Raw genomic sequence first — 27501 nt, forward strand, 5'->3', positions numbered from 1 at the left:
GAGACCAATGGAGTCTGGACTCTAGTAGATCCGCCCTCCGTGGTAAAGGCAATCGGTTGCAAATGGATTTACAAGAGAAAGAAGGGCCCCGATGGTAAGGTTGAGACCTTCAAGGCTCGTCTGGTGGCGAAAGGGTACACTGAGAAAGAGGGCATCGATTATGAGGAAACCTTTTCGCCTGTGACCATGCTTAAATGCATTAGGATCCTGCTAGCTGTAGCAGCATACCATGATTATGAGATTTGGCAGATGGATGTCAAAACTGCATTCCTGAATGGAGATCTTACTGAAGATATCTATATGCAGCAGCCACAAGGCTTCATTGCAGCAGGACAAGAAAAATGGTATGTAAACTTAACAGATTCATTTATGGACTTAAGCAAGTTTCTAGAAGTTGGAACATCCGTTTTAACTCTGTTGTCAAATCGTTTGACTTCGAGTAGAATCCGGATGAACCCTGTGTCTACAGGAAGTACAGTGGAGATAAGGTTACGTTCTTGGTTCTGTATGTAGATGACATTCTACTCATTGGGAATGATGTAGGAATGTTAACTACGGTGAAAGTATGGCTATCACAGCAATTCTCCATGAAAGATCTTGGAGAAGCCTCCTATATACTGGGTCTTCGACTCTATAGAGAGAGATCGAAGCGGATAATAGGATTATCCCAATCTGCTTAGATTGACAAAATAGTCAAGAGATACAGCATGAAAAACTCCAGGAAAGGAAATGTTCCTTTTAGGCACGGAGTCACTCTCTCCAAGAAGATGTCTCCCAAGACTTCTGAGGAGATTGATGGCATGAAAGACATTCCTTATGCCTCAGCCGTAGGGAGCATCATATATGCCATGCTGTGCACTCGTCCTGACATAGCTCAGGCAGTGAGTGTAGTAAGCAGATTTCAGGCCAACCCAGGGCAGGAGCATTGGACTGCTGTGAAAAACATACTTAAGTACCTTTGAAGGACAAAAGAGTTTTGTCTAGTATTCGGCAGTAGCTCACTACAGATCCAAGGGTATACAGATGCCGATTTCCAGTCAGACCCACATGATAGAAAGTCTACATCTGGATCTTGACATTAGTTCTTTGAGAAGTCAGTTCGATCTCCAGTTTGCCAGTTCTTGCCACCCTGTTTGCCAGTTCGATCTCCAGTTGTGGGAGAAGTCAAGATTGGATCTTGACATTAGTTCTTTGAGAAAGGATTGAAAGGAAGCTGTTTTCACGCACCATCCTGCTGATTTTTGCAAAGGACAGAGTTCTTGGAGAAGAACACTACTGATTCTGCTCCATCCTGCACTGCGCCATCTTCAGTGGGAGCAGTTTTTGGATCCTTCCTTGGACATGAACACCTCCGTTGGGAGATACTACTTCTCCGTGTCTGGTATAATTCTCTCCTACTCCTTTTGGTTCAGATCTGATTCAGTTTAAGGTTCAAGAATGATCCTTGAAAATATGATTTTCTAAATAGGGAATGCGATTCCCAGTTGAAGGGAGAGAAAAATTTTTGAAATTCGCCCCTTATTCTGCAATCTTTGGGCGTCCATGGGATGGATCTCTCATCCCCTCACGAAGAAGACCCCGAAAAGACGGGCCAGGTTGGCTCTCTCCTGGGATATCGTCTTCGGAATGAGTTAGTACAGCTACTAAGGGACCACGCCAACGAGTTCACTTGGTCGACGGCGTATATGCCGGGGATCGACCCCAAGGTCATCACCCCCTACCTGAACGCTGACCCACGCTACCAACCCATCAGGTAAAAGAAGAGATGTTTTGCCATAGAACTGTGGCAGGTGATCAACGACAAAGTCCAAAAGTTGCTCGATGCCAGCTTTATATAGGAAGTAAAGTACCCGGACTAGCTTGCCAATGTGGTAATGGTGAAGAAGGCCAATGGGAACTAGAGGATCTGCTTTGACTTCACCAACCTAAACAAAGCCTGTCCTAAGTACAACTTTTCCCTGTCAAGGATCGACTAGCTCATCGACGCAACGACGAGGCACGAACTCCAGAGCTTTATGGATGCATTCTCAGTCTACAATCAGATTCAAATGCACCTAGATGACCAGGAGAAGACCACCTTCATCACCGACCGTGGACTATAAAAGCAAGAAAGCCGAGCACCACATGGCTGAACTCAAGGAACTCTTTGGCACCCTTATGAAGTACAGGATGAATCTGAACCCGATCAAATGTGCCTTCGGGGTTGGATCCGACAAAGGGTTCATGGTCACTTAACGGGAAACGTAGGCTAATCCAGAAAAGAACCATGCCATCCTCGATATGCAATCACCCTAGACCCACAAAGAAGTGCAGTGCCTCTCCGAATGTGTAGCCGCTCTCAGTAGATTCATGTCTAAGTCCACGTACCGGTGTTGGCCCTTTTTCAAGGCCTTAAAACACATAAAGGGATTCCAATGGACCGAGGAATGTGAATGGTCCTTCCAGGAACTGAAGAAGTACCTAAGCTCACTACCTCTCCTCACAAAATCGAGCCTAAGGGATGAGTTGTTGCTCTACCTCTTAGCCGGGGATGAGGTGTTCAATTTGGTACTGGTGAAGGAGGAAGACTGGGTACAGAGGCCGATCTACTACTCCAATAAGGTCCTCAGCGGCGCAGAAACTCAGTACATCAACTTAGAAAGAGTGGCTCTAGCATTAGTCACCTCAGTAAGAAAGCTCAGATCATTCTTACAAGCTCATAACATCCGAGTGCTTACTAACCAGACCCTCAAGCAAGTCCTACAGAGGCTAGAAGCATTTAGTCATCTCGTCAAGTGGAGTGTGGAGCTGAGCGAATTCGACATCGACTTTGATCCTCAGCCCGCCATCAAAGCCCAGTCCTTGGCCGATTTTCTCGCAGAATGCACTTCATCGCACAAGACCTCGCCCCAACGCCACAAATTTGGACCCTCCTTGTGGATGGTTAGGTTTGAGTTTAAAACCTCAAATAATGAAGATGAGTTTGAAGCCTTGATAGCCAAACTTCGGCTTGCCCTAGACCTCGGAGCTTGGCGAATCAATAAGACCCACGGCTAGTTTGAGACGCGGACCCCAACCATGGCGAGCTATCTACAATAGGTGCAAGATCTCATCCAATGGATTGAGCAGTTCAACATTCAACAGATTCCTCGAGTCGAAAACATCTGAGTTGACGTATTCTCAAAGCTAGCTAGTTCGTCGCAGATTGATCTCGACTCAACGATACGAATGGATACCTTGGCCCAACCGAGCATCGCGCCGGCAGCCCTTCTCATCCTCCTTATCCAACACAACCCATCCTGGATGGACCCCATCGTATAGTACCTCTGGGATGGAACATTGCCAAAAGACTGAATAGAGGCCAAAAGACTCACGTACAGATTAGCCCGGTATTGCTTCATCCAGGGGCAACTCTACCACTGCTCACACACTCTCCTCTACCTGAGGTGTCTTCCACCCTCCGAGGCCGACTATGTCCTCAGGGAGATACATGAAGGTATGTGCGGAGACCACCTTGGCGCTCGAACCCTGGGTCGCAAGGCACTTCGGCAAGTGTACTTTTGGCTGACCATGAAGTAGGATGCAACTCAACTCGTCAAAAAGTGTAACATTTGTCAGAGGCATTCCAATCTCCACCATCAGCCAGCAGCCCCTTGAGACCCGATCTCTAGTCCATGGCCCTTCGTGCTGTGGGGAATGGACACCTTTAGCCCCTTCCCAACTGTGGACTACTTCACCAAATGGGTGGAAGTTGAAGCCTCGACACGCATTACCGCACACAATGCCCAAAACTTCTTCTGGCAAGGTATTGTCAATCGCTTCAGTATTCCTCAGGTTTTCATAACTGACAGTGGGACGTAGTTCACTAACCGGAAATTCGAAGCCCTCTCCACCGACCTAAGGATCGACCATCGTACTTCATTTGTGCACCAACCCCAGAGTAGTGGGTAGACCGAAGTGACCAACTGGACCCTACTACATGGCCTGAAAATCAAACTCGACCAGGCCAAGGGAAGGTGTGTGGAGGAGTTGCCCAATATCCACTAGGCTTACAGGACCACTCCGCGGACAACTGCTGGAGAGACACATTTTATCCTAACCTATGGGGCTGAAGCCAAGATCTCTGTGGGAATAGGCTCACTGACTTGGTAGAGGAAGCACGGGACCGAGCACTCATCAAGACGGTGGCACAACAACAAAGGATGGCCAAATACTACGGCTCCAAAGTTCGAAGAAGAGAATTCAAAACCGGTGATCTTGTTCTCCATAGAGTCATAGTGCCCGCACCAGGAGAGGAAAAGCTTAGACCCAATTGGGAAGGACCATAGAAAGTCACCCGAGTCCTCTGACCCGGTACCAACAGGCTAGAAGACCTCGTTGGAAGGCCTATACAGAGGAGTTGGAATACTGGGAACCTTCAAATGTATTGTCAGTAATCCAATATCAATAAAGAGGTTTTTTGTTCTACAAGATGGTTGTTCGACACATATTGCATGACACACACCGTGCAAACACACATTGCGTACACTACATGGCAGACACTACACACACACACACACTACGTATATTACACGGCACACACTGCATAGCACACGTCACTCAACTGAAATCACAACGATGGAGTGCCCACACATCAACTCGACTGACCACTGAACGGCCAGAGCCCACGATGCATAGTTCGGAAGCGTAAAGCCGACCAAGCAAACTGACTCGGCTGTCGACGGCCAAAGCCCAAAGTGGAGAAGAACTTTCCTGCCCCAAAGGCTAGTGGGTGGCCACTGAACTCCGCACATCCTGTTGACGAATCATCAGACCAAAGCTAGTCGACGAATGGCCAACCCACGAAGAGCCGAAAGCTCCCAAGACTGGTAACTGAGTATCCCCAAAAGATGAGAGCTTGGAAAACACATTGACCAAGTAAGCCGAAGACCAAAGATCTTGGCCACTCCTGACCTTGGCCATGGAAAGACCGAGGCCTATAACATAAAAAAAAGCGAGAAAAAGGGTAGCACACAAGCTCGGAAACAAAAAGCATACTTTTCCATTAATTCAAAAAAGCCTATACAAGGTTATAAGCTTGGCATACCGAGTCGCTTACATCAACAAAAAAAAAGAGACAACTTCAATAGGGCAGAACAAGATCAGGTCAACAATAGTAGCTCAGCCCACAACGGGGTGCTCCTCGGTCTCCCTGGCCTCCTCGAGAACTTCAGTTGCTGCAACATCGCCCTCAGTAGGTGTCCTGGGATCATGTAGACTCAAACCTTACACGATCTCGGCCGCATTAGGAAGCTGACACAAGACTCTATCTCATCAAAGATAGAACCCTGTCTCCGAAGAGGTCAAAGTGAAGTCATCCATCTCATGATGATACTCTTAGGAGGCCTTGAACCGAGCAACCGCCTCCTCCTCGGCCTGGGACACCCGCTTGTCGGCCTCGTTCCTCAACGCCTCCTGCTTGACCTTTAAACTGGTGATGCGGTCCTTCAACTTACGGACCATATCAGACCGCTCCTCAATACCGCGCTTCAGCTCGGCCACCTCGGCCTCCAACGCGGCCAGCCAAGCATTCGTAGCTTCGAGCTCGGCCACCCAAGCCTTTGATCGCTCAACCTCGACTTGTCGACCTCATAGAGACACCTCACCGACCGAAGATGATCAACCATGGTGACCGCCGTACAAGCATTGTACATAAGAAAACAAGTATTAGTAGGAGTAACCAACCAAAGCAAGTAACCGGTACAAGCAAGAAGACTCACCACAGCTAGTTGAAACATGAGTGCGATCTCCAGGGTGTCCCTTGTCATATCAAGTAGCTCGCGCCTTATGGATGGCGTCAGCAGACCACAAAGCATCTGCTTGGGCACACCCTCCATCCTTAGATTGTCCTGAGGTCGGATGTTCCATCACGGTAGATAGACTGCAGAGTCATTGCTCTCCGACACATTATCCTGTAGAGGGGAGAGCGAATGGTAGTAGTGCCCTCCTCTCGATCGGCTACCACGACTTCTTCGACGGGCGACCTCACCCTCTTTTGTGGCCGAGGAGTATGCCCCACAAACGTCGGTTGCACCTCTGCAAAATGGAGCTGGGTCCCTTGAGCCGCACGGGATTGCACTCTTTCAGCCGCGACCCTCATACAACAGTTGATCTCTTCGTGGTTCACCATTTCGACACCTGCACAATCCAAATGATGAATTAGTACAAGTCATACAACTCATAAAAGAAGACAATGGAAAATCGGCATGACAGACATACCGACCTCCTCGCTCATCAACCCAACACTAATCAATTTCGAGAAGGACATGCAATCGACCTCCTTAATCATCTCTATAGTCACCCTTTCTTCCTCAATGAGCTGGTCCAGCTCGGGCTGCTTCACCTTGGTCCTTGACTCCTAGAGCTCGGCTGGTAGAGGCAAGCTTCCAGGATAATGCACGAAGAAGAATCTCTCCTTCTAGTGCTTCACCGAAGATGGGGTCCCGATCAACATCTTGATGCGTTGCCTGGCCGAGTAGTAGTAATACCCCTGTTGGTGATGCTGCTGCTAAAGGAAATAGGTGATCATCCCTAGGGTGAGCTCGATATTATGGATGAAACAGTATGCCATCAGACCAATAAAAAACCTGAATGAGTTAGGCATCAGTTGTAGCGGCAGTACCTGGTACCGACTAAATACCTCGACCAGTCCCTCGTGCAACGTGAACCTCAGCTCGACCATCAGGTTGTGCTCATACACACAGAGCTCCCCTGGCCAAGCATCTATGGGCCTCTTCCCAAGCATCGGACATCTGGTTTCAAACTCACTAGGAATGCAACACAAACTTCGGATTTGGGCCATGTCTCCAGGTGTTAGACAGCATGGCATGATCCCGAACCGACAACCGACACGTATTGGAAGATCAGCCACCCTAGTCGACAGCCTAGCCTCTGCCACCTTGGCTTCAGTGAACCGCTCAATATGAACTCCCCAATGTTCTCGGCCTCGACCCCTTGGTCACCAGCCTCGAGAACATTGAGCGTGGCAGTCTCGGTGAGAGACCCCGGCTCGAACTCAGAACTAGAAAATGAAGTGGAAGAAGAGGAAGCCGAAGAAGAGGAAGAAGATCGGGAAAACTTAGCGGATGAGGAAGACATCTTACTAAACTTAGGAAATTAAGACCGCAGAACTGAAGCAATCACCAAGCAGCCGAAGACTACCGCTCGCCGAGCTTTGAAAGCACTCCCTTCGCAAACGGCAAAGGGGAAATGCACTTCACCCCCTTTTATAGAGCTCCCAATAACCCAAAACAAAGCAAATCAATGGTACAGATTAGGCATTGCTCTCTGACACCTCGGGAAGACAAAATGATGTTGCCATCTTTCGCACGTGTGAAGCCTTGAAGAACGAGGTAGCGCTTCTAACAACCCATTTCGGAGACGGTGCGGACATTGACTCGGATGGTTTAGCCCAGAAAGCTGGTCCAACCCAAGCCATTCGACCCCGACGACATGCTCAACTACAGCCAACTTCATGTTCCTCAGTCAAGGACCAAAGTACTCTTTCGTGCTACACCTCGGCTGAGCACTTAACTCGTCAAGTTTGAATATGGGGGAGTGGTGTTTGGGTTATGGTTGAGCTGGCGCTGGATGCCATGTGTCGCCTATGTGGCCACCCCATCTCTTCGGCCATGTCAGCACTGTGTCACCTCCACGGCCCAGCCTATCTTTTCAGCCACATCGACACAACATCATGTGGATTAGCATGACTAAGACAGGAGAGTGGATAGGGACAACCCTGCTGGAGATTAGGTCTTATCCCAAAACCTCGGAGGTTGAACTCATCCTGACAACCCTAGTAGCCTCATCCGACCAGGACACGAATCCTTGGCTATAAAAAGGTACCTCCCACTCAAGGTAAGGGATCGAATTTCAGACTTCATACCATTACTCTGCTCGAACCAACACTATTCTCCAACTACTTGGACCGACCCCCACATTCTTCAACTAACTTGAGCATCGGAGTATCTACCTAGGGATAACTCCTTGTGCCTCTTACTTGTTTCTTGTTCGCAGATCTTGGTGTGCAACTCCGTCCTTCCACCTAGGCTCTGCCTAGTTGGCAAGGATTATCTGACTGTGACCTCGGTTCTTGCACTACCTAGGATTGAGCAACATAAAAAATCATCCTCAAGCCATTATTGGAGCTTGTCATTGAAACAGAGCCAAAATGCTATCCGCCTCGCACCTTTGCTCAACACATTCTTCACAAAGCTATTTCGTAAGACCCAAGAAGGGGCCCTTCTTACTAAATGAGTGTATCGTGATTGAGCGTTGGATTACTCGTGGTAATTTATTCGTTTATTTTGACTTCTGCTTGTCCCTTTATTTCCTCCCTACCTACTCCTCTATCATTCTTGTTCAGTTTTCTATTTGGTTGATTATCTCTTAGGGGGCGTTCTTTTTGAACCTAGATTTCCTACTCACTTTTCCTACCCACTCTCTACTGGCCGTGAATTGCAGCCACACATCTCTCAATTCATAATAGAGGTGTGTGGATGCAATTTACCGCAGGTAGAGAGTGGGTAGGAAAATAGGAAATACCATTTAGTTCTTTTTTTGGATTTGGAGCAAGGGAAAGTTGGTCAATGGGATTTTGGTTCCCATTGACCAAGAATCCCATGTTCTTTTTTCAGCTTTATGTGGGGACTAGGGAAAGTTTATTTTCCTAGGTATCACTTACCCAGGAAAGTGATACCCATGTCCTAGGTGGGTAAATAACTCTCCCACATAGGGGGAAAGTTGCTAACACTTGAATGGTACAAAAATGCCCCTTTAATAATGGATTTCTATGGCTAAAATGGTCATTGCCTTATTTACTTGAGAAATAAAAGAACATGGGTAAATGCACTTTCTTGGGTAAGTGTTTCCCAGTAAAAACTTACCCAGGTAATTGCATTTACCCGTGTAAGTAACTTATCGAAAAGCGAATGGGGCCTTAGAGGAAAAAATTAAAACGGATAAAAAATTTGACTATTGGTTTTGATTGTAGCGAATGTTTGATAAAGAAAATTAGATGTTACTTGAAGGACATTTGTGTCTTTTCACATGCCACTTAACAGTTGGTTAACGATTAGGTACTAGATTGTTGCGTTTTGAAAGTTCAGTACTAGATTGCCACATTTTAAAGTTCAATGACCAAATTGTCACTCGAGCTAAAGTAAAGGGTACTAATCGGGAATTTTTCCAAATCAATATTGGTATCAGATACTACCATTTTCTCAAAATATAACAGTTATGTGGTGTGGCATGTGAGTGGATTATGACAGATTGTGACGGAATCCTAATGACAGAGGAGTAATTAGTAATTATCAAAAAACTTGGGGATACTTTAAGAAAGTAAATAAACAATAAGGATAGAGTTAGTCAATTAGCTAAACCATAAGGGTAGTTTAAGAAATTTGTCATAAAATTAAATTCAAAAAAAGAAAATAAAAAATATAAATATAAATATAATTAGGGGGATTCTCTTGTGATGTTTTTTTATCCGTTTTGCTTTATTTCTTATTAATATGCTCTTAGTTAATTAAATAGTTATTTTTTTTATGCTTGTGCTTGCATGGAACCCCATGTTGATGGCACCTATTGGACTCGGGAAAGGTGTCCTCTCCCATCCGAGTCTTATCTAGATTGGTTCATCTAGTGTCTTGGGTTTGGAGTCACTATCAAACAAAAAAAAAAAAAATTAAGAGTTACAATTTGAGGCCAAAAAAGGGTTTTTTTTTTCCACGAAAATAGTAGGGCATGATGCCTTAGAACACATAGATATCGAAAAGTTACTCAAAAAAAAAGATTACCTTAATCTAACATCGGAGCACAAAGCTATGGCCTTTGAAGTTTTCATACATCTTTTGACTTGGTCAATGTTTTTTTATAAAATTTTGGGTTTCACTAAAACCAAACCTAGAGTCATGGCCGGGTGATGATTCAAACTATTCAACCGGCCTAGTCAAAGATGGGTTGAAAACACTACTCCTAGGTGGATAACTTTCCTACTTGGATGAGACAAAATTGCCCCCTTTTAATAATGGCTTTTTATGGCTAAAATGGCCATTGTCTTATTTATTTGGAAAATAAAAGAACATGGGTACGTAACTTCCCAAAAAGTGAAGAAGGCCTTAATGATTTCGTTGTGCTTGGTACTATTGATGTTTCAACCTGAAATGTTTTGGGTTGAATCACTTTCATCTTGAAGAGTTCACATCTGCACCCCACAAGGGAACGCCCCACAATGCCCCACAGCACATCCCCACCTTGTATTGGGAACATCTCCCGATAACAAGTACTGGAGATGATGAGACATCACTAGAAGATGTTCCCAATACAAGGTGGGGATGTGCTGTGGGGCATTGTGGGGCACAGATGTGAACTCCATATTGAAACCCAAATACCCCTCCCCACATGGATTTCCATGCAAAGTGTATTGTGGCTGTTTTGACTCAAAATGATCTCAAACCAAAAGCCAAACAGGCAGCGGCATAGTGAGGAACTTTTTCTAATGGGGTCATAGAATAACTTAAAAAATAACAATACATAGAGGGAAAACATGATTTGAGAGGTTTTTCTCCTTTCTTTGTCTTCTTCTAATTGTCTTTTAGTTCCCTGTAATGATCGAAATACCCTCTACTTCGTTTGTTCATTTGGCATTTCAATATGTCAATTTTTTTGACATTTTCAAATGCGTAAGTCATAGCTCAATTAGTCTAATAGTTAAAATAAAATGTCCAAATTGACCCCATCCTCTCTTATTTTTTCCTTTTAGCCCTACTGAAGATGTTAAAACACCCATAGTGTCAAATTGCATACCTAAAAGCTTAAGCTGTTAGGTGAGGTTCCTAGATAGGTTTTCATTCTCTAACATGCCCCCTCACATGAAAGCCTATTGGGATTGAAGTGTGGAGCTGTATACAAACATAAGCCCACCAATACCTTATGTTAAAATTTAATTAATTATAATGGGCAACAAGAATGGAACACTAGAACACATTTGGTCAAACAGGCTATCATCTCAAGGAACCATGCAGCCTAAAAGCTTAAGCTGTTGGTGAGGTTCCTGAATAGGTTTTTATTCTTTAACATTCACTCTTTTCTGTGGATGTAGAGGTTCATTCATCAAAACCTCCAAGAAAGCAATGCCTTACTCCAGACATTGACAATCAGTCCACTGCAATAATGGCAAGAAATCCCCAAGATTTGTCATGCCAATCACTTTGAAAAAAACTAACTTCTTTGCCTCACTCTCCAGTGATGATCAAATTCAAATTGGTTCGAAGAGTTCCACTGCAGTTTGGGGTAGCGCTAGGTACAACTGCCCAAACTGCTGAATTGCTTTGGATGCCCTGATCATGCAAGCAGTCCAGTTCCCAGGTTCAATCTGATTTGGAACACAGATTAAACCAACATATTGCATTCCAATATGTTTGAGCAAGTGAGCAACTGAATCTGAACTAGATTGAAAGATGAAATTTCAGAGGAGATACCTTCTGATAAATGGATCAGATGGCCATGCCATCACCACATTCATCTTCTAAGAATGCTTTTAAGTTTCAGTAGTTTGATAAAATGAGCAATTCCGAATAACAGATTGCTAATTTCATAAACAACTGTAACAATGCTGAGACACTTTTCATCCACCTTCAAGTAAAGGAGAGAACTGACCATTTCTTCAATGAAACCATCTATGGTCTATTTACAGTTTCATTTTTCAAAACCCTTAAAATTCAGGAAAAACCTCAAAGGAATAGGTTTTGTGCAGCACACTGACTCTATTGTGGAGGAGATTCTGGAGTCAACTGATTCCCTCACATTGAACCTCTAAACCATTCATGTCCCAAATAGGCCAACTGAAATGTTGACAACTGAAGCAGCATAATTGGCTTTGGGAGTTTTTCTATCAGTAATAGATAGAAGTTATGATTGCCAACATATAAAGGGGGCAAAGTGATTGTATTTACAAGATTACAGTAATGCAAACTCAAAGCTTCTATTGAGCCTTTGCTCCTGCAATGCCATTACAGCTAATGCCATTCTCATATTCCAGTTGACAACATAAACAGATGTAAACTTGGGTTTATCAATTCTATGGTCCCATTAACCATGAATATGACAGGGCTCACCAGTACCAAATGGTTGAAAAGTACTAGTTATTTATTGCACCAGCTCTCAGTCCCTGGCCTTTGAGACTCTTACAAGGCATTAGGCACACACCAGGTACTCTTTTGAGATTCCTTTGGGTAGTGCTGTTGTAATTTGTGGGTATCAACTATCAACCCACGCTTTCATACTATCCAAGAATAACAAGTATCCTTCATGGAAGTTTAGAATACTATATCTTTTGAAACAATATCCTGGTTCAAAGAAAGAATATACAGAAAAAAGGCTATCATGGCCACTTATGGAAGTACGATTAATCATCATTAAAAAAGATTAGGTTCTCTAAATTATTTCTGGACTCTCAAATCTTAAATAAGCTCTCCCAATGACATCAGGCTCTTGAAAAGATAAACCTTAATCATACTGTAGGATTATGTTGGCCTGTTGTTGAAATTCAAGAATGTTTATAACCTGGCTGAAGGCAGAGGAGGGAGAGGACGAGGATGGTCCCATTCAGTCACAATGTGGTCACGGGTTATCTCCTTGAGTGAGCGGCAACCACTTAATGCCATAGTCAGCTCAAATTCATCACGAAGCATTTGGAGCACCTTCCTAACACCAGCTTCACCTTCAGAAGCCAAAGAGAATACCACAGGCCTTCCAATCTGAGATCGAGACCAAGGTCAGATTGGCTAAATATATAGACAGTAAAGTAAATGGGGCTTCACTACCATGATCCTGTGGATTATTTACTTACAAATATGCCAGAAGCTCCAAGGGCTAGTGCCTTGAAAACATCTGTTCCACGCCGGACTCCACCATCCAGGAAAACAGGAACTTGGCCTTGTGCAGCTTTAACAACCTAAAGTTAGTTCAACAGAATCTCTTATGTCAACACCATGTCATATAATCTCAAATAAATGAAAGGTATAATTAAGGAACTATACCTCTTCTAGAGCCATGATAGTAGCAGGGACATAATCAAGTTGACGAGCTCCATGGTTTGAGACAATTATTCCTGCTGCTCCAGCTTGTATGGCCAACCGTGCTGCATAGTCAACATACAAGAGGGTTTATTTATAAAGCATTGCTGGAGAGTCCACAATAAAATTAGAAAAGAGAGGACTTTCAAATCTATTACTCACCATCCTCAGCAGTGAGTACACCCTTCACTAGAATTGGCAATTTGGTGATTGTCTGAAGCCACTTCACATCCTGTCAAAATCCATCATAAAAGTTTCAGAAGAGTACACTTTTATAATTCAAGGAATAGTTGTGTCCATCTCTTCATTATTGAACTATGATAATGATATTCTCAAATTTGAAGAAAAACACAATTACTGAAGTTTCACTAACATACCTTCCAGCTTAGAGATCGGTCAATTTGTCCAGCAACGTATGAGGCAAGTCCAGAATCATTTGTCTGTATTTGGCCCCAGAAACAGAATCATGAAGGATAATATTAGTTAAGGGGCATAATGAACCATGAGAGTGTTTGTTGCTCACCTCGTCCATCTTTCCAAGGTCCAACCCCTCAAAATTCTTCAATGTCAAGAATGGTGGCAAAGTAAATCTATAGAGCAGTCAATTAAAAGGAATTCAGATTCTTAAGAAACAGCAGAGTAAATATACAACAAGATTTTTCTGCATACAGACTGTCAAAAACCTTAGGACTCAAAACTCTCGTAGGTTGAGTTTACCCTGTAAAGTTAATAAATAACCCAACCTAATCATGTAATTGTCTTAACAAACAAAATTTCAGACCCACCTGTTCTTGATGTCAGCTTCTCTGCGACCCAATCGTGGAGTATCAACAGTGAGGGCAATTGCCTTGAAGCCAGCTCTTTCTGCTCTTCTCACAAGCTGAGCAACTACATTCCTGTCTTTGTTTACCTGAACAATTTTCAGGATAGTCATTTACCTGATTGAGAACCAAAAATGGAAAAAACACTTAAAGAACCAGATCAACAAAAAATAATTAACAAAAGGAAAATAAGGAAGCCTACATAGAGCTGGAAAAAGCGAATGCCAGGTCCTGTTGAAGCAACCTCTTCAACGCTAGAAGTAGCCCATGATGACAACGTCTGGAATAACAATCATGCATAAACAGAGTGACAAATGTATACTAGTTATGTAACATCCATGAAGCCAATAGAAAGAATGTTTGTTCTGCATATAAATTCAGAACTGTGTAAGTATAGGGAGCTTATAATAAAATATACATATATATTTATTTACTTATGAACAACAAATGGTTTGTTGTGGAAAGGAATTTTGTTTATATTCGCTTAGCTTATCATCACTAATCACATCAGGATCCTATATAGGAGAACATGAGTAATCAAATCAAACATATAAAATTTCCAACAGGATGGATTCCTTTACCTACATTGCTCATAAGCTATTGTTATTTAGTTTGAACAATCCGCACTCAGACAAATGTTGATTTGGGGTTAATGGGTTGATGCTTGTAAGAACATAATTAACTAACAAATTGAAATGAAACATAAAGGATGAGAAAGCAAACCATGATAGTGCCAGCGGCTGATGCTGCTCTTGCTGTTGCATACTCTCCTGCATAAAGATTATATTTTGGGGTCAGACATGTTTCTCTTCTTTCTTAGGAGAAATAATTATGGTTAAAATTTTAATTAATAACTTGAAGAGCTTCCTTTGCAGCTTGACTAGCTTATAAGTTTTAGAAAAACTACAGTCCTTGAAACTCCTGAAAAAAGAAGTTTTCCATGACTAGGTAGTCAGTCTTAGACTCTTAGAGCACAAAAGCACAACCAAAGAAACAAATATCTTAATTAATTTCCAACTCCATTGAGCTAATAAACTAATGTTTAGAATCGTTCAGGTGTTTGAAATGTGTTAAGCCTAGTAGAATTTCTAACTGAAAATATACCTAGAAGCTCAATTAGTAAGAAGGAAAGTTCCTGTATCAACTCAATTAGATAGTTGATTATGGTGCACATGAGCAACCCAAATTTCTTAAAACTCAATACAGAAAAAACACCTTTTCATAAAGGAATAGGATTAAACAAATTATTCAAAAACATCGCTTCACTAAATATCAAGTGGTCAACCAAGTTTGGAGTGAACTTGTTCAGATTACCTCATTCAAGATTACCGAGATATGGTTCAACAATACATTTCCAGAACTGAACAATGCATTAAAAAATACCCTGTAATGACTTGATATGACTCAAATAACCCTAAAATAGTATCATTCAAGTACATGAATAAGTTTCAAATTTTGTTTATATTAGATATTTCTGAGTTTTACTCAAGCATGAAAAACGGGCATGTGTACAGAAACAGGGGATTACCCTCAGGGTGAGCCATTTTTTGCATGGCAGTGGGAGCAATCATGATGGGCATTGATATCTTGAATCCCAAGACAGTGGTGCTCATGTCTATCTTGCTTACATCGATAAGAATACGAGGACGAAACCTATTTGTACAAACAAACAGGGATATTAGTAGAATCACCAACATGAACTCCACCACATTTTCACCCAAAGAAAAAACTACACAAATTTGCTTAAAGGGAAAGCTCATTGGAAGAGAAAATCTTGGCTCAAAAGTAGAACAAATGGGACCAATGTCAGAAGAAAGCAAGTAAGCATACAATCAAAATAAGAAACTGAAAATCTCTTTTTTGGCTTTTCCACAAGAAGTGCTTTGAGCATAGAGGAATTCGCAAACACTAGGATTTTGGGAATGTAACCAATTGCCAAAGTTGGATTCTTGATGACCATAAAGGAATAAACTAATAAAGTAAGCTTACAGAATCCTTGAGAATGCATTTCTGTTTTCCTGAAGAGTCCATTGGTCCTCTGCACCTGATGCATAGTAGTCATACACCATCTTTGGCAGTTTCTGCTTTGCAATGGCCTCATATTCCATAACATTGGTTATCTCCATCTTTACAAATGAAGAATTTTTCTCCCTTGAACCACCCAAAATCAATATAAGAGAGATTCAATAAAAGTATATTTTTTGCACAAACCTACAAAAACTGATTGCAACTAAGTTCTGGTTTACTATCATGTAAAGAATTAGTTCTTGAGCCCAAAGAAACAGAAACAGGAAAAGAAAATAAATTTTTTACAGGCAATAAGATGATATATAGATAGTATTAAAGTTAATCATTCATTATTTGAAACTAAAGTATACAGTCACATCAAAATCTGGGTAACCAAAGAGACAGGAATCCACCGAGATAAGTAAGAAATAGCTAAAGCAGAAAATAAAATCCCTAAAAAAATATATCATTCAAAAACTCAAGTAAAACCAAAGAGAATGTAACATGTTGGAGTTTTATTTGTTTGTGATTCAAATCAAATTTAGTTTTCCCCCAGTTTTTTATTTTCCAACATAACATGTAGAAAAATACTAAGATCAGTCACTGTAAGACCAATTTAGAGAGTAAAGATAGGTAGATGGACAAATTCATCTGAATCTCAGAAGATTAAACAGACTTGAGTGTAAAACCTTTTATTAGAATCTATTGATAAGGGATGCTGGGCCACAGGTTACTTAAAAGGCAGCTTGCAGAAAAAGCAAAGGAGCTTAAGACTGACTCACACTAAAAAAGACACAAAAAACCGCATACTATTCTATACAGAAGATCTTCACATTCCCAGCAAGAAAATAGGAATACTGAATCAGAGGTCACATTATAAAAGGATTTCACTTGAAACACTGAAACGCTAGTCCTAGAGAAAGTTTTGTTAAGATTCAAACCTTGCCAGTACCAACCAAAAAAATAAAACAGCTCAAATTCATGATCCCAGTGAAAGAGTAAGACTGAATTTCAAGGAAAATCCTAGTAACTTGCAAATATCACCACTAAACAGCTTGCAATCAAATTCCCGGAGCAAAAAGAAAAAGAAAAAAAAAAAAAAAAACAACAGAACCTGATATTCAAATTCTATTTAAATCCAAGTTCCTGAAAGAAGCGACAAGCTAAATCCCATATAAACCCCACTTGATAAAAACACAACTGACAGTATGTAGTCTGATCCATGTAAGTACCCAATAACGGGAGTACACAGCTGAGGTCGAAATCAAGCGAAAAAGTCACGTCCCTACTCCATACAAGAAAATATAAACTCAAGCACTCAGGATTTATCAAATTTCCACAAGACCCATATACAGAAAACACAATAGACAATCTGAAATGGAAAGTTTCTGATAATCAAACACCTACTTAACAAACAAGCTGGAATCACAACAGTTCAAACAGTAGAGAGGAGCAGAGCTGACCTTGGCTTCTTCGACTAAGCAGGAAAATGCATGAAAGAAACCAAGAGAAGAGGTGTAGATAATATTGAAGTGAGAACGAAGAGAGGAATTAAAATAGTGCAAACAAATGTAATGGGTAAAATAAAAAAACAGCACAAGAAGACAAAGGGGTTGAGATCATGGAGGGAAATTTACAGCTTTGTGGATCAGTTTTTCAAGGTGTGCATTTGATTCCGCATCCTATCATGCCAATGGGTCTTCTCATCCACATACGTATTCGTGTGTTCGAGAGCATTAGTTAATTATCAAACCAATCCAAGAAAATTAAAAAATCGAGAAAATTGAAAATAAGATACGTCTCTCTCTCTCTCTCTCTGAGCTACATCAGCCGAATAATTAGATGGGGTAGTGAAGTCTGGTCTTAACTTCAATTATCTCACACAAAAAATTCAAAATTGGCTGGTATTTTATGGAGAGAGAGAGAGAGAGGGGCAGTTCATAGTTCAAAGGACTGTTACGATTCCTTAGCAACGACTCTCTCCAGGATCTTGTGACGATCAGATGTGCTTTTGTGTGCTGTGGGTGATCGTGTTGGTGTTGGTGCATATCCCTTCTCTGGACGATTGTGTGCTAGTATAAACGTGGCAAATCCTGATCGCAGAGTTCAAATCGTCTACTATTTCCTAGTACCACTGGCCATCAAGAAACACCACGTCAGCTACCTACGACGGGACCCACGCATCAGGCCGACGATTTCCATTGTCATCCGTGCCACCATGCCTATTGATTATTGAATAATAATAGCCATTGAATTTCAAATAGCTTTTATCTTCTAAATAAGGACAAAAAATCGTCGTGCCACGTGGCTTGGTTATTGAAATGAAAGCCTGAAACTTTGTCGCACTCCAACAACAAAAATAGAGGTTGTTTTGCACATGGCAGGGTTTTATTGGATAAAAGATGTGGGCCATCCGGCCAGGAACCGTTTCGCTAGCGTAGACGAGCCCTCTGGACTGAAGGAAGAAGACTCGAGTGGAGGCGACCCGTTTAGGAAATCCACTCCATTTTCCGGCGTCCGCTTGTGACGTTCTTGTATTGACCATGGACTCAACTGTAAACCGATGATTGTGATTGAGCAACTTGGCAATTTTTTAACCGTCCAATTGCAAACCTTTGATCTATCACGGGTAGTAACTTTATATGGAATCACACGTGGACGTGTGATATTTCAAGGGAGAATATTCCTATGCACTGTTGTTGGGTCATCAGATTGGAATCCAGAGACATCCCCACCGTCCATGTCTTGCCTCTTGCAGGATTCCGTCAGATTCGTAGCTGATATAAAAGCCGTCTTTTTATATATATAAGTCCAGTTCTTTTTTGGTCCGGTTCCAGCGAATACCACGGTAATGCAATAATCTTTCTTGTGGGCTACCTACTCTGGTTCACGACTAAATTTTGTTTCATTGAACGTGTAGTTTCGTCTTAGGTAAGTCTTGGACGAATGTTAATCACAATATTAAAAAGAGTAAGCTTTGGAAATTTGTCTTTGGCACTTTGTGACTGATGGATACGAGTTTTGATTGAGTTTTGTTGCAAGAATTAAGAAGGCAATTTTTCCTCTGGATGGCAGGAAACTCACGAGTTGTCATTTTGTGCTTTCTTGAGGACTGGGGATGGATTGGCGTTGTCCTAATAGAACAGCCAATTGGGGTTATTCTTGAGCTGACCCTTCCACCTGCCCAAACTAGAACTCTTGTCCTTTTCTGATTGGATCAGCATATCTAGGGGTTGGGACATGGGTCGGGCTGGCTTAAACCAACTTGGTCCAGTCTGAAATGGGGCCCATTTTTTAGCATGGGTTGGCTTTGGGTAGACCATGGGCCAATAAAAAGCGCAACCAAACCCACCCAAAGCCAAATTTCTACATGCAATGCAATCATGTATATCATGTATTGCTTTCTGATGTTTTCATGAATTCATGTGAAGTGAAATCCGCAGTATTCTGTCATTAACATAAAATTGTAATCGTATGATATAAAAACTTGTTCTGCAAAACTAGATTCAGATAGTGTGACTTGAAACAGCTTTAGGCCAGAGCTCTTTATTTATAGTCTATACCTATTAATATTTAAGGTCTGTTTGGTTTACTTTCGGGATTGGAATTGAACCCTTCGAATCAGAACCAGAATGGTTTAGTCCTATAACTTGTTTGGTTTAGACAGGAATTAGAATAAGCTGAAATGCTACGAGAGTTAAGTTGTGCAACCTTTTAAGGTTGGGAATAGGACCTTTATATAGGTGTTGTTTGGCATAGGATTCACACACCGCATCCGAGATTTATAGGAAGACGTAGCTGGTCAGTCTGTAGACCAGGCTTTGTGCCGTATCCGGTTTCATCCAAAACATCCGATGCAGGAACTGACTTCCGAAAGACCCAGGAGTGACGAAATGCACACACGAAGGAGGTCGACGACCATGTCTCGCGGGTCGCCACTTGGACCTTAGTCGAGTCAACAAGTCCTCGAGGGAGGTTGCTCTTGCGTTGATGTCCCTTTGACAGGTAACATTGAGGAGGTACCATAGGTCGGCCCTAGACGAGGTGCTCCTAGCCGCCCTGTCGAGGTGCCCAAGTTGTGTATGAGGTCGCCAACTGGGAGCCTAAGACCCCATCAGGTCGGTGGAGGTAGGTTGCCAGCTGTGTTTCTAGTAGGTCAATAGCTGGGTTTCCATCACTTTGGTTAAGACAAGTCATCGCCCTTGTGGTGTCAAGGTGTCATCTAGCTGTTCTAAGATGCCATGTGTCATGATGTCAGAGGAGGGACAAATCTGCCCTCATCAATTGCTCCCCACTCCCGAGACGAGGTTGGTTTGGTGAAGGGAGTAGCTCGCTGTAAAATTTTAGTCCGGAGCGATTGGCTTGATGAGCTCGTAGGCGTTGGTCCAATTTGCTCCCCAGGTTAGAAGAGTCTAAGGGTTGAATGCAGCCTTACGTAGGACTTCGCTGTTTTGATTATCGGGGCACAGGAGCGAACTCATCCGCTCGAGGAGAGGCGGAGTAGGCACCCCAAGGACATCTACCTTACTAGGGATGCAACTGTCAAGGAGTTCTACAATTCGACCAAATACCTCAAGAGCGAAGTTCGTCATGACTTCCTCAAGAGGGGCTTCCAACTGCATGACTGCCTTGTTAGGTCACTCCACTTACATAGACTACAACAATGTCCCTCAAGTTGGTTATCGAAGGAGTAGTTGACAAGGTCGATGTAGAGCCTGAAACTAGGTGAAGGACAACTGTGAAGAAATTGGCCAAGTTTGTATGTTTGCCGTGGTGCTGAAAGTGAACTAGTCTTCTTTTCCTCCATTTTTCTTTCCTTTTTTTATCAGGTTGGCGGTGATATGCCGACGTCCTTTGAGATCAGTTTAAGTGTAGTAGTAGCAGTCAAAACACAACCGAGCTAGATAGATGGGGGGCCGACCTACTTAGATCGGTCTACCTGTTGCTGATGTGTTTCGAGATTGGCTTGAGGGACCTTAGCTAAAAAGTGGGGTGGCTTCTCCTTAAAATTCAGTTTGACCAAGTCACTAAAGCGGATGGTCATAATTTCGACCATCAAAATAGCGTCGAGCTTTCGAGCTACCGATGTATCTCAAGGTTGGCATAGGGGCCTTAATTAAAAGTAGTTTGGCTTTCCCTTAGAATTTGATTTGACTAGGTCGCCAAAGTAGATGGTCATTCTGTAGTAGCTTTAAACGTAGATTCATCTATGACATCACGTGGGATTGATTCTCCTAGGTCTATGTTCGCGGGTCAATGCCGCACATGTACTGCACCTGCTCCTGGAATTGCTGGCTACCCACTCCTACTGGAGCCATGGGGGGATCACCTTGAGGGGGTGGCTCTACTGTCTGTAGGTCGCCTACTCTCACAGGAATCATGAAAGGTTCAACCTGTGAGACCGGTTCCACATTCAACTGGTTGCCAACTCTCACGGAAGCCATGAAGGGATCAATTAGTAGTGAGGCTTTGCAGTTGGGTTGGGAGGCAATCTGGTCCAAACTTCTGAAGCTCGCCTAGGCTGGTCGTATAGTTCCTGCCCCTCTTATGATAGCATTGTTGATACGTGCATCACTATTGGCACTTGAACGACGGATTAGTGCCATTTCTACACTACATCAACCCTCTAAAACGCTGGTCGTTTCTCCTATGATAAGCCGCAGGGAGCTCAATTTGCGGGGGCCATCTCTACTAACTGTAGGTCGCCAACTCGCACAAGAGCCTTGAAAGGCTCGACCTGCAAGGACAACCGCAGAGTCCATTGGCCACCATTTCTCATAGGAACTGCGGAGGGCTCAACCGATAGAGGCACCTCGCAAATAGAGTTGACGAGGCTTGTCCGGGCTGATTACCGTTGAGTGTAAGTTTAAAATGAGTTGAGAACCTGGATTTTAAGTGCAAATTTAAAATGAGTTGAGGTTAGTAGGGTGGCTCCATAGTCTGTTGGTCATCAACTCCCACTAGAACAATGGAGGGCTTGACCTACGAGGGCAGCTCCACAGTCTATTCGCTGTCAACTCTTATGGGAACCATGGAGGGCTTGACCTATGGGGGTGGCCTCACAACTTGTTGGTTGTCAACTCTCACGGGAACCATAGAGGGCTCAACTTGTGGGGACGGCCTCACAATTAGGGATAGGAGAGATTCAATTCGGGCGAGACTATTGGGACATGTTCGGGCTGATCATTCTGATTCTGCCCCCCTGCGGGGGATCCTTTGATCCATGCGTTGTTGTTGCTTGAGAATGCCATTACTTGAGGCTTAGAACACGAGTGACAACTTTGGTGTAGCATATTCCATAGACGACACCAATTAATGATGCACAATCTGGCAACTCCCTACGGGAGGACAGTTCGAATGTTGAGTTGGCGAGTTCCCTATTAGAAAGTGTTACAGTACTCAGGTTTCTTTACCCGAGGTTGGCACTTCGATACTTAAGTCAGTGATGTGGAGATTTTGGCGAGAGATAAAATGCTAGAGAGCTAGAGAGCTGCAATAGTTAAGTTACGCATGAAGGGATGAGAGATCCATCATATGGATAGCCGAACCCTACAGGAAGGTAGGGCGAAATTTCAAAAATTTCTCTCTCTCCCATGTGGGAATCACATTCCCTGTTTTAGAAAATCTGCATTTTCAAGGATCAAACTTGAACCAAGAACCAGACCAGATCTGAAACCAAAAGGTAGGAGAAGGATATACCTAATACAGAGTAGTAGTAACTCCCAATGAAGGTGTTCACGCCCAAAGAAATCTCCAAAGACTGCTCTCACTGAAGATGACACAGTGTAGGGTGGAGCAGAATCAGTAGTGTTCTTCCCAAGAACCGAACCCTTCAGCAAGAATTTGATGGAGGCTGTGAGCACGACTTCAGATAATCTTTTCTCCAAAGATTGATATCAAGAACTATTCTTGATCACTCCTACAAGAATGGAGATCGAACTAGCAGTTGGCGGCAACTAGAGGAGAATGCAGGGAGAATATGGCGCAGTCACACTGTTGCTGTCTTTTCTCTGTGTGATCTAAGATCTGATGTCTAGGGTTTTGAGATATGTTGAATGATTCGCCCCCTCCTCCTTTTATAGACTTAAAGAGATCAGCTCCTAATCCCATTAGGAGTTTCCTGATTCAAATCCTTATTTGAATCTAGACTCTCTTTAAGTGATAATGGTAGATCCTTATATTATCTGCAGATTAGATAAGCTCTCCTAATCTCCTTAGGAGGTTTCCATATCCAAATCTCTATTTGGATCTAGACTCTCTAAGTGGATAGGGATAATTCCCTATCCTATCTGCTGATCCAAATCCTAGATCTGCCCTTGTTTAACTAATCATATTAGACCAGTTCGAAATGGGCTTTAGGCCCAATAAGTCCTTGATCTCAGTAACCCTCCAAACTGCTGCCCAGTTGGGCTTCTTTGTATGGCGTGGGACCCAAACATTGATCTACACATCAGCCACATGGGTTCAGCCCAGCCTATGTTATAAGGCCTGGCTAAATACACTGTTTTGGACAGTGAACCCCTGAGCCCATCACCATGGGCTCTTAACGGGCCCAACACTTACACTAAGTTGTCCCTAGGCCAAGCCACCTTATAAAAACCCAGGGACTATGGGCAGATGCAAGATTAGACCATCAGGTATTACCCTCAATGGTTTTACACTTAACCTCTCAGCCCATAATGATCAAACACTGCCCGACAAGAGAGTACCTCTCCCTCGGCTACAAGGAACAGTGTTGCACTCTCTACTCACATGGATCCCGGGAATGAAAACCTTTTGCCAACATTTTGAAACCGTAATATATGTATATCTTTATATAAATATATTTTGCAAAAACAAATTTCAACAATTGAAATCGGCTGCCCGCAGCTTTGGTTTACATCAGAGAGAGTGCATCCCCGACCATTACCTTTGTCCAACAAAGGGGTTGATCCTGTCACTATGATCACCTACTCAGATGAATTCTCAGACTGTCCCAACATACCCAGGTTTTGACCCCCTCTAAAGATCTCACCGATTGGCATATCAAAGACAACCCAATCCGACACCTAGTGCAGTATCATAATCGAGTCTAGGGTCCAGGGCAATACTGGAAATCTTGTCCGGTTCAGGGTTTCAAGTAAACCTACACTGCATGTACCTCGAGTCTCACCGTAGCAGCTGAGACAGGCTACCCCAACCAACTTGGCGGCACATCAGTGTCAGCCTTGCCAGGATAAATCTCCCCAGACTTGTTCAACGGCTGTGAACATTCTAAACTAACACGAGTCTCATATATGTCCAGTTTAAGGGTATTACATAGAAACACACTACAATAACATGAATCAAATATGTACTTTATTCATTTACATTAAATGTCATAATGTATATCATTTTGATTGGAGCTAAGGGCATACACTATCTAATAGCTCCCACTTGCACTTAGGTACAATCTGGTATAAGCCGGAGTCCTATACTTTCCACGTGTTTCTCAAACACTTCTTGTGTTAGTGGTTTAGTCAATGGGCCTACTACATTCTCCACTGATGCTACCTTCTGAATCAAGACATCCCCTCTTCCAACTATCTCCCAGAGTACATGGTACTTCCTCTCGATGTGCTTCGACTTCGAATGGGCTCTTGGCTCCTTAGCCTGAGCGATAGCTTCATTGTTGTCACACAACAACGGAATGGGTGATGTTATGGATGGAACTACTCCTAATTCATGAATGAACTTCTTCATCTATACAGCTTCTTTGGCAGGTTCACTTGCAACAATGTTTTTGGCTTCAGTTATGGAATCTGCAGTGGACCCCTGTTTGTTGCTTTTCCAGCAAACAACACACGATCCTATCGTGAAAACATACCCAGATGTAGACTTTCTATCATCTGGATCCGACTAGAAATCGGCATTAGTATACCCCTATATTTGTAGTGAGCTACCATCGAATACCAGACGAAACTCTTTTGTCCTTCGAAGGTACTTAAGTATATTTTTCACAACAGTCCAGTGCTCCTGCCCTGGGTTGGCGTGGAATCTGCTTACCACACATACTGCCTGAGCAATGTCAGGACGAGTGTACAACATGGCATACATGATGCTCCCTATGGCTGAGGCATAGGGAACGTCCTTCATGCCCTCAATCTCCTCGGGAGTCTTGGGAGACATCCCCTTGGAGAGAGTGACTCTGTGCCTGAAAGGAACATTTCCCTTCTTGGAGTTCTCCATGTTGTATCTCTTGACAATTTTGTCAATGTAAGCAGATTGGGATAATCCTATTATCCTATTCGATCTATCTCTATAGAATCGAAGACCCAGTATATATGAGGCTTCTCCAAGATCTTTCATGGAGAATTGCTATTAAAGCTATACTTTCACTGTAGTCAACATTCCTACATCATTCCCAATGAGTAGAATGCCATCTACATACAGAACCAAGAACATAACCTTATCTCCACTAGATTTCTTGTAAACACTGGGTTCATCCGGGTTTTGCTCAAAGTCAAACTTTTTGACAGTAGAGTCAAACTAGATGTTCCAACTCCTAGAAGCTTACTTAAGTCCATATATGGATCTATTTAATTTACATACCATGTGTTCCTGACCCACAGCTATGAAACCTTGCGGTTGCTGCATATAGATATCTTCACTAAGATCTCCATTTCAGGAACGCAATTTTGACATCCATTTGCCAAATCTCGTAGTCATGGTATGCTGCTATAGTTAGCAGGATCCTAATGGATTTAAGCATGGCCACCGACGAAAAGGTTTCCTCATAATCGATGCCATCTTTCTGAGTATACCCTTTCGCCACCAAACGAGCCTTATAGGTCTCAACCTTACCATCGGGGCCCTTCTTCCTCTTATAGATCCATTTGCATCTAATTGCTTTTACCCCAGAGGGCAAATCTACTAGAGTCTAGACTCCATTGGTCTTCATTGAGTCCATCTCAGCTCTCATGGCATCTACCCACTTCAAGGAATCTATGTCCAACATAGCTTCCGTATAAGTCACGGGATCCTCATCACAAGTCATAGCTTCCACCAGGTAACTATCCTGGTCATAGCCAAAACGGACTAGAGGCCTGGATACCCGGGTACATCTTCTAGGTTGGTCATTACCTGGAACTTGTGGAACATCTCCCACTGACCCTGAACTCTCCTTATCAAGAACAACTTCCTGATGATGATTGTTCATGATGTAATCATCTTCCAAGAAATGGGCATTTTGTCCACAGAACACCTTCTGTTCTCCCGGGTCATAGAATAGGTAACCCGCAGAGCCCTTGGGGTAGCCTACGGATAGGCAACGACTGGTCTTGGATTCCAATTTGTCTGCACTCGTTCTTTTAACGTGTGCTGGACAACCCCAAATCTTCAAGTGTTTGACACTTGGTTTCTTTCCGGTCCAAAGTTCATATGGAGTATTCGGAACCGATTTGGTTGGAACCCGATTCAACACATAAATCGCAGTCGCTAATGCGTAACCCCAAAAGGATGTGGGTAACTCTGAGTGTATGAGAAGTGACCAGACCATATCCAAAAGGTCCTATTCCTCCTCTCTGAAACACCGTTTAACTGTGGTGTAGCAGGAGGAGCCAACTGTGATACTATCCCCTTGACCTTCAAGTAGTCCCTGAATTCGTCAGAGAGATAGTCGCCACCTCGATCTGACCGAAGGGTCTTAATTTCTCTCCCTAACTGTTTCTAGACCTCTTGTCTGAACTCTTTGAACTTTTCAAATGATTCAGACTTGTGTCTCATTAGGTACACATAACCATACCGAGAATAATCATCGGTGAATGTAATGAAATACACGTGCTGGTTACGAGTCCTAACACTCTGGGGACCACATACATCAGTATGTATAAGGTTAAGCATGCCTGTACATCTTTTAGGCTTAACATTAAATGGCCGTTTCATCATCTTACCTTGAAGGCAAGGCTCACAAGTGGGAAGATCTTCTACAGTTAGAAAATCCAAAGGATCATCCTTTACCAACCTTATGATACAATCAATGCTGATATGGCCAAGTCGGTAATGCCACAAGAACGTGGGATTAACTGTTTCATGGATTCTTTTCTTGGGGATATCAACCGACATAAATTCGGCTATGTTAGTTTCCAGAGAAGGATGAAGAACATAGATACCATTCTCAAGTTCTCCGTATGCGATGAATTTGTTATTTCTTTTAATCGTAATCGTGTTACCAAAAAGAATAGAATATCCATCCGCACACAATTTTGAAACAGAAATCAAAATTCTTATCAAATTTTGTACATAAAGACAATCTTTCAGTACAATTATTCATTGTTTGAAAATTAAATTTACGGTTCCTATAGCCATAGCTGCAACACTTGTAGAAGTCCCCAAGTAAAGAGTTACTTCTTCGTCACTCAGTCTTCTGCTTATCTTGAACCCCTGTAATGAGTTACACGCATGAGTCGATGCCCCGGAGTCAATACACCAGGAAACAGAAGTTACCAACAAATTGGTTTCTATGACACAAGATTCAAAATTACTTTTCTTGGATTCCAGGTGTTGAGGACAGTTCCTCTTCCTGTGGCCGGTCTGTTTGCAAAAGTGACAAGTATTTGATG

At 42.8% G+C, this 27501-nt stretch overlaps 1 protein-coding gene across 3 annotated transcripts; it reads right to left on the reverse strand.

The window, feature by feature from the left end:
* Positions 1–12324: 12324 nt before the first annotated feature.
* Positions 12325–17907, reverse strand: LOC104588484 (glycolate oxidase 1). 3 transcript variants are annotated; one of them, XM_010246424.3, is made up of 12 exons: positions 17560–17907; positions 15905–16066; positions 15444–15568; positions 14639–14685; positions 14118–14195; positions 13880–14004; positions 13618–13684; positions 13472–13534; positions 13257–13326; positions 13059–13159; positions 12869–12973; positions 12325–12776 (listed from the first exon to the last, which is right to left on the reverse strand). In XM_010246424.3, the coding sequence occupies exons 2-12, from the start codon at positions 16039–16041 to the stop codon at positions 12576–12578; spliced, it is 1119 nt and encodes a 372-aa protein (XP_010244726.1). In that variant the 5' UTR covers positions 16042–16066; positions 17560–17907; the 3' UTR covers positions 12325–12575. The 3 variants fall into 3 exon arrangements, with proteins under 3 accessions (XP_010244726.1, XP_010244724.1, XP_010244727.1); XM_010246422.3 differs by lacking the exon at positions 17560–17907 and adding an exon at positions 17386–17549; XM_010246425.3 differs by lacking the exon at positions 17560–17907 and having other exon boundaries at positions 15901–16016.
* Positions 17908–27501: the final 9594 nt, after the last annotated feature.

Source organism: Nelumbo nucifera, chromosome 3 (assembly GCF_055504915.1).
Source record: "Nelumbo nucifera cultivar China Antique chromosome 3, China Antique-T2T, whole genome shotgun sequence".
In the NCBI taxonomy this organism is placed as follows: domain Eukaryota; kingdom Viridiplantae; phylum Streptophyta; class Magnoliopsida; order Proteales; family Nelumbonaceae; genus Nelumbo; species Nelumbo nucifera.